Source organism: Pleurodeles waltl, chromosome 7 (genome assembly GCF_031143425.1).
Source record: "Pleurodeles waltl isolate 20211129_DDA chromosome 7, aPleWal1.hap1.20221129, whole genome shotgun sequence".
Lineage (NCBI taxonomy): Eukaryota > Metazoa > Chordata > Amphibia > Caudata > Salamandridae > Pleurodeles > Pleurodeles waltl.
In genome coordinates, this window is record NC_090446.1 from 612,324,496 (window position 1) to 612,338,507 (window position 14,012).

At 41.9% G+C, this 14,012-nt stretch overlaps 1 protein-coding gene across 3 annotated transcripts in view; it reads right to left on the reverse strand.

Moving 5' to 3' along the window:
• The window catches only part of CDHR2 (cadherin related family member 2), a 497,387-nt gene that overhangs the window by 203,118 nt on the left and 280,257 nt on the right, over positions 1-14,012 (reverse strand). For all 3 annotated transcript variants that reach the window (XM_069244564.1, XM_069244565.1, XM_069244566.1), the window contains 4 exons: positions 10,438-10,513; positions 7,777-7,895; positions 6,552-6,779; positions 5,360-5,515 (listed from right to left, as the gene is read on the reverse strand). In XM_069244564.1, coding sequence (XP_069100665.1) covers positions 5,360-5,515; positions 6,552-6,779; positions 7,777-7,895; positions 10,438-10,513 — 579 coding nt within the window. The remainder of the gene's footprint in view (positions 1-5,359; positions 5,516-6,551; positions 6,780-7,776; positions 7,896-10,437; positions 10,514-14,012) is intronic.

A 14,012-nucleotide genomic window follows, 5' to 3' on the forward strand; every position in this document is an offset into this window, starting at 1 on the left:
TATGCATCAGAAGGGGAATAGCTGAAAACAAGAAATTCCACTTAGGCAAGATAAACATTTTAACCAAGTTGACTTTCATAAGTATAGTCAGTGGGAGGTGTGCCCATCTCTGCAATATACCTTTACACTCCGCTAACAATTTTCATTGGTTCCTTTCTACTAAGTGCTTAAGATCATGAGTCACCAATATACCTAAATACCTTACTTCCTTTTTACCCAATGTAGAGCCTGCCTCCATGTTCCAAGACATAGTTTCAGTTTTCTCCACATTGAGCCGATATCCTGATATACTTCCAAATTGCTCAGCCAGTTCTATAACTGTGGGAAGGGCTGTCGATAAGTCATTGGTATATACAAGGAGATCATCCGCATATAAAGATACCTTTTTTTCCTAACCTTTACAACTAAAAGGAGGGATAAACGTATTCTGCCTGATCTTCCTGGCTAATGGCTCAATATACAAGTTAAACAGCACAGGAGACAATGGGCAACCCTGTCTAGTACCTCTGGTAATTGCAATAGACCCTGTAAGGTTCCCATTCACCAGAACCTTAGCCGAAGGAGCTTTATAAATCTGATCAATGACCCTACAGAACTTGACCCCCAAGTTAGCCCACCTTAAAATTTATTTTAAATAACTCCAATTTACCTGATTGAAAGCTTTCATTGCATCCATGATAATAATTGCCAAAGGGGACCCAAAAGAAGTAGCCAAGTCTATCGTCCCAATCAAATCAAAAGTCAACTCATACAAATATCTTCCTCTAGAAAAACCTTTCTGATCAGGATGAACTAGATTATTCACTACCTTATTCAGCCTATCAGCTAGTATTTTAGCAAATAATTTATAGTCACTATTCAACAGCGATATAGGCCTATACGAAGCACATTTTACAAGATTTTTATCTGGTTTCAGAATGAATGTTATGATAGCCTCATTCCATGAAGCTAGTATACTAATTTCATTCTCAAGAATCCCACCAAACAATTCGGTTAGAGCTGGGATAATCGTGTCCCCTAATGCCTTATATAATTCCACTAGAATACCATCCGGGCATGGGGCCTTCCCACCCTTACTCCTATTCAGAACTCTCCTGATTTCTTCTGTTATTGAAGCGTTCAATGCTTCCTGCTCCTGCTGTAAAATACCGGGAAGTATATCGGGCCCCAACCAATCCTCAACCATATCCTCTCCCACGTCTAACTCCTCTGTATAGAGTTGGGCAAAAAAGTTCTGAAAAACCAACTCAATGACACTACTGTTTGTCGCTCTTTCCTCTGACTGATCTACTTCAATTTCCTTAATATAATTCCTAACTTGGTCTGATTTACTCTTCCAAGCTAATAGCGTTCCCGCATTTTCACCATACTCAAGATGAGCCAATTTACTTGCCTCCCATCTTTTTATAATTCTACCTTGTAATAAATTTTCCAACTTTTGTCTCAGTCCATCCAAACTAGCCCTCAAAGCCTCAATCTCACCTGTTTCCCCCATCCCCACCAACTCAACCTTTTTCTTTAACATTTCCTGTTCTAGGGATTTTATTTCATTCCTGAACAACTTATGATTATAATATGAAATGCTCATTATCCTCCCCCTTACAACTGCCTTGAATGTGTCCCACACCACTGATGGCAAAGCAGACCCTACATTAACACTAAAAAATACCTCTGATTCCTTACATAATTGCAATACAACTTCCTCAACAAATAGTAATGAGCGGTCAATAGTCCATCTATTACTGGTTGTCCTCTGCGAAAAAATAATATCTAACGATACCGCTGCATGGTCGGATAAGTGAGACGGCAAATATACTACCTCCTCCACAGCTTCCCTCAACCGTGTATCTCGCAAAAAGTAATCAATTTGGGAGGCAAGTCTATATTGTTTGTTAAAAAAGGAAAAATCCCTTTTGTTACCGACTCGCTGTCTCCATATGTCACACAAGCCAAATTCTTTCATCATCCTCATCAGATATTGTTGAGATTTCGGGGTTCCTAAAGACTTTCAATTATCCGTCCTATCATGTTTATTGTCTAGCACAACATTAAAGTCTCCCATCATTATAACCGGATCCAAAAATTCAAAAAGCTGGGAGAAAAGCCGTCTAAGTGGTTCTATATCATCACAATTAGGGCCATAGTACCCAACTAAAACAAAGTTTCTGCCATCGACCTGTACTTTAACTATAACCCAGCACCCTGCTGAGTCTGATCTTATGTCTGATATTACTATGTTTGCTTGTTGTCACTGTTTAAACAAAATAACCACACCTTTTGAATGAAAGTTATGCTCAGTACAAATACACGTTTGAACCCACCTCTGTGTCTTAAATAACTTCATACACTCATCTTTTGCCAGATGGGTCTCTTGCAAAACCAAAATTTGTGCTGTTAAATCTCTCAGATATTGCACTATTGTATCTCTTCTTCCTCTAGTTCACAAACCATTACCATTCCAAGAAAGAATTTGCGATGATATTCCATTTGTCCCCTGACCCTTACCCTTACTAGCTATCTCTAAAATACTATGTAAAAAGTAACCGGGGTGAACAAGGCTCCTTTTTCTTTCCTCCCAAATGCTCCCTACCCAACACCCCTTCCCTATCCCTCCCGTGGAGAACCCTCCCAATATAAAGACTGATGTTGGCCCCATTTTTGGAACGCCCCTGTATTCCTGGGTGTATTTAAGTTAACAGAAAAAGACAAAAAAACCTTCACTGATGTACGATCTGCCCACTCCTAATAACTGACAGCAATTTATCTGCTCCATTTATATCCCTTATGTTATGCATTTTGTTATTATACATGACTCTAAGAAACGCTGGGAATTTCAGCTGGGCCGAGGCCCCCAGACTCTTAAATTCCTCCAAACGCTTTCCCAATTCCCACTGCCTATCCATGGTAGACCTAGACAAATCAGACCTAAAGATTTTTGTTTTAATGCTCTAGATAGGATCTTTTCTTTCAACTCATAGGTTAAAAAATGTATCAAGATTCTTCAAGGTTTACTACTATTCAGTCGCCTCGTAAAAGAGTCATGATTAACTCTCTGAATGTCTTTTCCAGTCTCTTCATTGCTCTCCTCAAGCTCAACTGCAGATTTAATGCGGAGACCACATAGGACTTTAGATTTCCCCCTTCCTCACCTTCTGGTACCTTCAAAAGTCTTAAGTTATTCCTTCGTGAATAGTTCTCCAGTTGCTCTAATCTATTTTGTAACTCCTGCTCTTTCCCTTTTAACACCTGAATCTCTTCTTTATGTCGACTCCATTCCTCCTTCATACCACCCACGGTTTCTTCTCTCCATCAAACTATCAAACTTCCTTTCTAGTACCTCGCAGGCTTCCCTTATCTCCCCTTGATTTATTTCTGAATTTGCAAAACCTTTTTTATTTCTTCTGAGATGGAAAGAATCACTGCCTCAAGCGAGGAGCCATGAATCAGACAAGGAGGTGCAGAAGCTAACGGAGCTGTCGCTTCTGACAATGTTGGGGACTCAGGCATCCGGGAAACCGCTGGGACTGAAATTACTGCTTGTGGGGAGGTGGGCTCTTTCCTACTATTCTACACTGAGGGAAATGTCTTACACATTGTTTGTCCCTACTCGTAACATCCATTAGCTTGGGAGGACGAAAGCGCACTTTTTTCAACAGTTCCACTGGTATCACAGAAAGGATCCATTGACTGTAAACCAGAGACCTCCATCACCGATTTGTTCTGGGTCTTTACCTGTCCAGGCACAAATTTAACGACCTCGGGTCTAACCCTAAAATTTGACCTCAGGGAAGGCGTAAGCTTACTTTTCACCTGATGCCTATTCTCCCCTTCCTTCCTCATAGAACTCCTTCTTCCTTCAAGTTTTTTTGAAGTAGATTTTTTCCCCTTGCCTGACTCCCCTTTATCCTCAACAACAGAGTGGCCCTTATCTAATACTTGCTGGCCAAATCCTCCTACTTTCATAGGTCTGGGGGGATGCCACAGTCCCTCCCCACTCTGTCTTACCGCTCCTCCAGCCGTCGCCACCTCTGTTCCTGCTGCCGCTCCCTTCACACTCCGCACCGGAGCCCTTGGCTTCTCTTTTCTCTCCCAGGCGGCCTCACTTGTGCTGGCGCAGCTGCTATTCCGCCGGAGGGGAATACGCGCTGATCCTCGGCGCGTACGATGCAGCTCCAGCGTGGCACAACTCTAGTGCCCAGCACCAGCCGCCTCACTCCTCTCTTCAGTACACTGCGACACGTATCCGACCGGCTCGCACATCCGAAAATATAATCTTGCCCCCGAGCAGCGCCGTCACCATCCACCCTTCACCACCAAGGAACCAGTAAGCGTCCTAGCGCGCTGCTCCATTGACGTAGCCCGCCATGTTCTCCTGTACCTGAAATCCAATTTAGTTATTGTTCCCAAAGGAGGTATGTTGTGTTGATAGTGTATTCCAGTTATAGTTCTTTTATCATTCTGTTTATTTCACGGGTAGTGCAAGATTACACTCAAAGAGTTTATGCTCTTGAGTTGTTTTCCTTTACTTACCTTAGTCAGTTGGATGCTGCTCCTCGACCTGTTAACATTTTCTTCCATCGCTAGGAAACTTTAGAACAATAAAGCCTTTTCTATTTTATCTGTGGCTCCACAGTTCGCCTTCTTCCTACTGGCGCCTAACACCAGCAATCACCAGCACAAATTAAGCACGGATCACATCTCTGGAGTGATATTTCCCACTGTGGGACACAACAGGTTGCAGCCATTTCACATTGGCACAGAGGATTGTGCCATCTGACAAAGCATCATTCTCCTCTCGCCCCCTTGCAAGAAAAGTGCTGCTGACATGTAATTGTGGTTCTCGTGTATTTGTGTTTTCCCTGATTTTTTTTTAATTTACTTAGTTATAAGATTTGTAAAATGCTGTAATGCAGAGACAAAACCTTTATAAGGCCTTATAAAATCAGTTAAAAACTTCATGAAAAAGGAAGCAAAACAGAGGGCAACATATGTGTGTTTAACAATTTGAAATCAACATTCCCAGATGCCTTTGTTTAACGGAAAGATCTCGAGGGCTTTCTTGGCAGAGGCCTCATGCTTGATGGTTTTCTGTCTCAGTTTTGAGACCTATTGTGAGATTATTCACCGGATTGTTTTTTGAAATATCACTTTTGTTTGATGATGTGTACCATAACTTAGAATGACTCTTTTTTATCATAGAATATGACCTGGATGAGTAAAGTTATTTTCTGTAGCAAGTAAAAGTAGATTGTGAAAAGTTATCTTCCAACAACAGTGATACTCCGCATTACCTATCAATCAATGGAAGCAACTAACTTTGGAGATGGCATGAACTCTGGAACAGTGGTCCCCAACTTACCACAACGTGCATTACTTGCTCTGCCTCGTAATCCACTGCAGCAGGGTTTCTGACCTGTATCTGCACTTCGCCAGTGTTCATGATCTTGGCTGGGGAGACCAAGAAGGCGCTGGCATCAGGACCCTCCAGGGACAGAGTGAAGGTCCCGTTTAACAGCTGTACAAAATAAGCAGAGTGTCTGTGTGAGACTTGCATCCCATGATAGGTGCGTGCTGTTGTTTTGAGGTTTCTTTTTAATTCAAAACGTAATGCTCTCTATTTTGTGAGATATAGTTACCAACACTTACTTCATGAGTAGTTTCAAAGATAGCCTGATGACATTCAACATGTTAAATGTGTGCACCACCATTGCTATTACAATCAGACATCAATTTTAAAATCTTCAGAATACCTAGACATTTTCCAGATGTAAACTCTAGGCAGTTGTTGCACAACATATCTGCCCTTATATGAAGAGAATATGTATTCTTTTCAGAGATCCAAGTTGTCATGTATGACCTAATCCTTGCATTTCTTTGTAGAGCTGCAACTATTAGAACACAAATAAAACAACAAAAATTAATGAGCTACTCCTCACAAGCAACATCTTGTTATTGTGAGAGATACTAGTCTCTCTGACACAGTTCCATACTGACAACTCATTCAGTCAGAGGTGTAAGTAAAGGGAATGTATGATGCTGGTGACCAAGTAAGGATATCCTGTTTAGATCATTAATGGATCTCACATCAGATTACAGAGTAATTCTCAACTGTTCCCAGGTCTAATAGCCTTAGTACTCAGCTGAGGTAAGTGTGCCCTACCCTGTCAAGTTGGACTCAACAGATCCCTCAAAAAGAAACTTCTCATTAGTTACTTGACTGCGTAGACGGGATTTCAGCTATCCTACCCTGTCAGAGTGAATGAAGCCCAAGTCTGCCGTTGTCAGGCTCTGTCAACAAAGGATAAGAAGCATTACAGTGTTTGGTTAGTGAGCCCAGATAATGTTATATTACAGAGTCAACAGGTTCCATACTGAGTTCCTTTGTTAGTGTCATCGGAACCTGGCTGCAATACCATGTTAGGGTCTGGAAGGCTGGACCACAGTCCCATATCAGCATCGCAGAAATATTGTCCACATTGCATTTTACAGTGTGTCACAAAACCAAAGCTGTGTTACCTTGTTGAGTTGTCAATATTGCTCTGGTGTCTTACCTTGTCAGGGTCGTGAGCAGTGATAGTCAGGTTTTCCACAGGAACCCGGCCAGAAGCATGCTCCTCTATGGTGCCCACGTATTTATTCTCCGGAGTAATAAAGTCACAATTAGGCATCTCACAGTTGTAGAACTCTGGGGTGTTGTCATTGATATCCAGAACTTGGACTGTCACTCCTGTGCCGGTCCATGCAGTTTGGTTGTAGATATTTACATGTGCTTCTTCAGCCTGGAAGAGAAAAAAGCACTGCTGTGTTGCTTGTTGAATGGGTGGTGAAGCAGATATGGACTAGGGTGGCCTTGAAGAAGACTGTAGCTTGCCTCCAAAATAGCACTAGACCACTTCAACTACTGCCAGACTGGTATATTACATCTAGGCACAATGTGTCACTGAATCAGATAACCTCTCCATCATTTTATCCGTACTCAGCTATTGTGTGTGCTTCATTAATTTAAAGTCCTACTTACGCTGAATGTTAGTAACCCACATTACTAATAAAGGCCTAACATTCTATTGCCCCTAGTAGAAAGGTAACCACAACTCTGCTACTCTGCAGGTAGGCTGCCCTCTTACTGTAAAGAAGGATCAGAGAAACTGCCAGTGTCACTAGAGGGTTTTTGGGCTGTGCTATACCGTGTGAGAAGGAGTGGCCAGCTGAGAGGACTCTCCTGCCTCGGAGAGTGTTGATAAGTGTGTGTGGAAAGGCAATCACAGACTCGATTTCTGGTCCATTAGCCTCTGGCGAAACATCTTTGTATCCTCCTAGAGCTTCCACAAGTCAGCGTATCTGACCTCTGATGTAGGATTTTAGGTGAATTGACTAGCGTTGTATGCTACGTGAACCATGTAATCCACAGCAAACTCTCCACGGCAGAGGTAAAGCCAGGCATTCTGTACTCTCTATTAACTCCCCTTGACATGCTTTCGTCAGTTCACCATGTGAACCATCACATCAAGGTACCTAGCTTTTCCACTTTCTGGAAGTATACCCCCCCTTGCCCAGATCTACAAACGTTCAATTTTAACTTTGATTTACCCCTATAATTGACTGCTTCTTAAAATGGCACAACCTCATTGTGTGTCATCCTTTCCTGCTTTCAATTACTTTCCATAATTCTGTGCTTCCAGACTAGCCTTATCACTAAGTTTCACATTTTTTCTGAATATTCCCACTGCGCCATCTGCCCCTGGGTACAGGTGTCTCAAGTGTGTAACCCGCACTTACCACAACAAACAGAATGACCTGCTCATTGGAGTCCAGCAGCTGCTCCCTGTCAATCGTGGCATTTACGACGATCTCTCCTGTGGAAGCATTAATGCTGAACAGTCCAGGGACGGTGGCATCTAAAGCAAAAACAGAGATTCAAAAAATGTAATTCCATGTCTCCCAGACGACCAGTGAGAACTGAGCATATTATATTAGTGCCTCTCCCTCTCCCAACAAGATCCTCTTGGTCCCTCTTCCCATGGTGTCTTTAATGCATTCCCTGCCCTCTCAAAGTACCTTCTTCTGCCCCCAACTTTGGAAGTTGCCCAACGCCAAAGTCGATCTCCTCTCCGTCATGGTAGCATCCCTACTTCCAAATACTCCTTTTTTTTCCTCTGGCTTGCTAACTACCTCAATTCCCACTTCTCTCTTCTTCCATCTCCTCAAGACAGCTCTCCCAAATTCTGTTTACTCTCTTCTCCTCTTGCGAGGTCTCCCACCTCAGAGGTCCTGTCCTCGTTATGGATTTAGAAAATTAAGGCCCACATTACAACCTTAGCGGTAGGACCGCTAGTCGGCCGCCCATGCGGCCGGAAACCCACCGGCCGCATTTGGACATCCCTGCCGACCCGGCCGTGACATTGCAGCCGGCTCCTAATGGAGCCGGCGGCAATGTGGCAGTGCGGCGGGTGCAGTAGCACCCGTCGCTCTTTTCACTGTCTGCCAGGCAGACTGTGAAAATCACGACGGAGCTGTGCCTGGGGCCCCAATACTGCACATGCCAAGTGCATGGGCAGTGCAGGGGCCTCCAGGGGCCCCGCGACTCCCCTTACCGCCAGCCATTCCATGGCAGTGTCTACTGCCATGGACAGGCTGGCGGGGAGGGGAGTCAAAATCCCCAGGGCAGCGCTGCAAGCAGCGCTGCCCTTGCGGATTCTGACCGCCGAGACAACCATGGCGGTAAACCGGTGGTACCAGCGGTGTGACTGCGGCGCTACTGCCGCGGTCAAAATATGGTGATTTGTACCGTCAGCCTGTTGGCGGTACGATCGCCACTTCAACCTTCGGCGGGCGTTGACCGCCAGGGTTGTAATGAGGCCCTAACTGTATCTCTCTCTCCTGCCACCTCCTATTCCCTCTTTTCTTCCACCTCCTCAAGGTAGCTCTCTGTTTTGCTTTCTTCAGCTTCAACACAAGAACTCAAACCTCACAGTTCCATGCTTTTTTGGCCTCCCTGTTGTAGCTCTGCCCCCTCCTAGTTTCCCTTTAATCCACCCCCTTGAAGTAGATCTTCCACAGGCCTAGTTTCTGTGTTTTTCTATCCTCACTGTTGTATTTCTTCCCCCTCATGTTGCCCCTTTACCTCATTCTTGAAAAATGTCTTACTCTCCCGTATCCCCTGCACCTTTTCTTCCCATCCTAACCCTTCTGCTCGTATACCCTGTTCTCTCCTTGCAATTGTAGCCATAGTCCTCCACAGAGAAAATGAAAGTGTGAGAAAAGAGGGGCAGAAAGACGCAGTCAAGAGGGTCATAAATACAGGGCATAACAGGGCATGACTACTGTGAGAGGCCTACTGCATCTCTATTATGGTAAACACTGGGAGACAATACACCAACAGACACCTTAGGGAGCGCCAGACAGAAACAGAGCTACTAGGAATAGTGAACACTGGCAACAGGTACAAGACACATATGCAGTCACTGGTAACTTAAAATAGTTAGGCAGGCACTGTTACACAGGGAATGGCAAAAATACATACTGAGACCAAGAGGTACATAAACATACAAAAATCATGTGAATGACATGTACCAAGGTTCTGGAAGCACAAGACATATCCAAAGACACTGGGATTATCTCACATATATACTGGGGATGGCAAACACAAATGTAAATGCATGTGTCTTTAAAGAGTACATCTGAATGAGTGATATTTTGAGTTCTTTCGATCGAGTAGGTTACAAGTGAGCTTGTGGTTTTTCATTGAGTGGTCAATGAGCCATTAACACCTCGGTAGCCCCTCCCACTTGCTTTCAAATATGTTACTTGAGGGGTATGCCCCTAAATTTCATTGCACTTGTTTTTTGAGGCAAGTTGTTGTAGTTAAATCAGTCAATAAGAATCGTGAATAAATTGCATTTGAACCATTGATCAGAAACCCAGCCATTGGTTGTGGCGGACAAGGAGGAGAGGGCACCGAGCCAATCCAATATTAGTCTGCATGATAAACCAGATCAATGTGAAGTACACCCTGTGGCTAGTGCCGCAAAGCTAAGCCATATACTAGAGGCAGAAGATCACTACACAAATACCAGGTACACACCATAACCCAGCACATTCTTTATGATCTTCCATTTATTAGTTCTTCCAGTTTTGGATTCAACCAGGCTTTCTTTGGTTATGCAGCTCTCAGCTACCATTTCGGTTTTCCTTTCCCTCCTATGGTACTTCCCCAATTTTCCATTTTATCTTAACTTCACCCTCAATACTTCCCATGGCAGCCTTTCACTTCCTTATTGCCATTTTGTTTTCACTATTCTTATGGTGCCCTTGAGAACAAGTCAGTGAACCCGCATCAAAAGCAAAGTGATCAGTTATAAAACAAAGATACAGGCCTCAGCCCCTGCAGCACCCTTAAACCCCTGCGATGATGCAAACTGAAGATGTAGGTGCACTTACTGAAGATGATGTAGGTGATCACATCATTGATCCCTCTGTCATCGTCTATCGCAGAGACTCTTATCACTGAGGTGCCCTGCAGACAGATCAAGGCATGAGAATAAGAGTTTAACCAAAAATCATACATCAAAAGGAAAAAAATAATGTAACATGTAGCCTGAATGTTGAATGAAAGTCAATGGATAGTTGAAAGTGGCTAGGATTGAAACTGTACTCCAAGACTTGAAGCATACTTCCACTGAGTGAGGTACAAGGTTGGCCTGGATATCCAGGTAGTGTGAGTTGAAAGATATCTTCACACTTCCTAGTAAGGTGCAATACACTAAGGGCCTGATTTAGAGTTTGGCGGAGGGGTCTCTCTGTCACAATGGTGACTGATACCCCGTCCGTTGAAATACAAATCCCATAGAATATAAAGTCACAATATTGAGTACCAAAATCTTGAATGCTGAAAATCTCCTGCCACTATATTGTCAAGTTAATATATATATATATATATATACATATATATATATATATATATATATATATATATATATATATATATATATACATATATATATATACATATATATATATATATATATATATATATATATATATATATATAAACACTCCTGCCTCTCCAACTGAAACAACTGGGCACAGACACCAATTGCCTTTCTCGTCATTTATTGCAAGATCTCTGCCATAACGTGTTGTCTTGTACACATGATATATATATATATATATATATATATACATATATATATTCACTGAAAAAAACAAAGGTTACAGGGGCGTTATAGTTTGGTTCTGAATTTGCTCATACAAATAGAATTTCAACAGTTATAGTAAGAGATCTTTTAAGTAACTACAACTTGCGCCCTTGCCATGCACAGTTTTGTATCAATAATTTTATTGCAAATGTTGCAGTGATAATATCAAAGATGCCATACAAGATTTCATCAACAATATAATATGTGGAACAATTAGCTGTGCATGGCGAAGTCGCGAGTTATAGTTACCTTAGGGTGTGAGTTATAGTTACTTAAAAGAACTATGCTGAATTTCTATAACGTCCCTGTAACTTTTGTTTTTTCAGTGATTTCTGTAATGCAATTTTAATTATTATATGTTACTCCAACTTCGGACGTGCACAGCAGGGGTTGGCCACAAGGCAAAACCCTTATAACCACCCAACCCCATGCCACGCATGTCCTTTGGCTATGGGCGGCACAGGTTGGCCACATGGCCTGTCTCTGTCAGTGGAACTATGAGTGGATGCATGAGTGTTGGAGTAGGTCTGAAAGTGTGTGTGAGTCTGAGTGGGCCAGAGGGGGTGCATAAATGTCTGAGTGAAAACATGAGTCTCAGACTGCATGTATGAGTGAATGAATTAGTGTATAAATGAGTCTCTGTTTTTTCTTTCAAATGTTTTCATATTCGCAATAATTTGTGAAAATCGTGTATGGTGACACAAAATTTATTTTGAACCCATAATTTTCTCCCAGAACACAACTATGTCCCACCCCTGGGGTCAGGGTACCTTCACCCTGACCCCTTATGCCACTTTCAATTTTGATTTTCACCCCTGGGGACCATGTCCAGTGAAATAAAATGGCAGCCGCAACTTTGTAATCAAGTTGCAGTCAGCCAATTGCAATGCTTCTTTTTGCACGCGTATTTGTGAAAAATATTCGAATATCACAAATTATTCGCAGCCAGAGATATACAAATTTATTTTCCCTTCAATAACTCAAAAACTACTGAACAGATTCACATCAAATAAGCGAAAGTGTAATCTGCATACCGACAGCTAGCTTTCTGCCAAATTTGGTATAATTCCATCTAGAGGTTCGGCCTGTGGTTGTGTCTAAAGAATCCTATGAAAATTAGCATAGGAAATGCAACCTTTTTTGAGCCCTCTTTTTCTTGGCTCCCGCTTGAAGGATCACCCCGAAACTTTCCATGCATAACAAGACTCACCGCAACACTTTTTTCTGGAAAATTTCATGAAGATTCGTCAAATGGTGCCAAAGATATAGGCAAGTCAAAAACTTTTTTCCTTTGGAAACATGGTCCTAACTATAATTACCTACTGGCAACCAATGTAGGTAATATGTATATATATATTTATCTATATATATATGTATACTACCTACTGGTGGTCGCCAGTAGGTAGTTATAGTTAGAACCTAGTTTCCATTGTAAAATATATATTTGGCAACGGTTGATGAATCTTCATCAAATTTTCCCCAAAAATATTAACGATCACTTCAGCTGCTGTCCGGAAAGTTTCCGGGTGATTGGTCAAGTGTGGCCTGAGAAAAAAAGGAGGGTTCAAAACGCATTTACCGAATGTGAATTTCAATAGGGATTTTTTTTAACATGACTACATCCCGAACTGCTAGACAGATTTGCATCAAATTTGGCGGAACGTAGCTCTTGGTCCAGAAAGCGCTCTTTTTGTGATTGTTGTAAATCTGTTCAGTAGTTTTCTAGTTAATAAATTAAAAACAAATCTGTATATATAGGGGTGTACATACTCCTCAGATGTTCCGCGGATTAGAAGGAAAAGCAAGTCCGTGATTGGCTGGCAGGATGCAGGTATCCTGACCCCTAAGTCACATATAGAGGGACTCCTCGTGGGCAAAAAATTGCCCATTTTTTATCAGCCGATCTGCGGATTCGAGGATCCTCCTCTGATTCTCCTTGGCTCGTCAAGGATCCTTTGAAAAAGCAAGGCCCTGAATGGCTGGCTGCAACCTGACAGAAATATTAAAGTGAAAAAAAACAAAGGTTACAGAGACGGTATAGATAGATTGACGTTTTACCCTTACAAAACCATAGAAATTCAGCAGTTATAGTTATACTTATAGTTAAATTTATCTGAAGAAACAATAACTTGTGCCGGAAAGTAACTTTGGGCAACAAGTTATAGTTTCATAACATAAGTATAACTATAACTGCTGAATTTCTATGGTTTTGTATGGGTGAAGTGTCAGCATAACTATAACGTCCCTGTAATCTTTGTTTTTTCAGTGAAAAAAATATATACATACATATATATATATATATATATATATATATATATACATATATATATATATATATATATATATATATATACACACACACACACACCTGTATATATAGGTTAATTGTACATTAACTATTCGTATCTCTGCATATACCTAACTTAAAGATTTGAACATAAGAGTAAATATGTATGGGCCTATGATTAGTGACTGTGATGATATAGTGGTAGAACACTCAAAAATGGTGTAGGTCAATATTCTGCTCTTAGAATTTTGACAGGACTCTTGAAGTAATCAACCCTACCCTGATGACGTGGCAATTTAATTACTAGTCAACCGAATCACATCAGATCTAATGGCATGTCCTTCTCCATGACCCCGAGGAGGTGAGCATTAGCTACAGACCCCAGGGAGGTGAGCATTAGGTACAGAGTGGGAGTGTTGCTTTGAGGAAACTGTGACCACAAGCCCGCCTAACCCCTCCGGAGGAGCTATGATATGAGAATCCAAATACTACTGAGTATCAATGACGGACACTATAAACTATAGGTATCT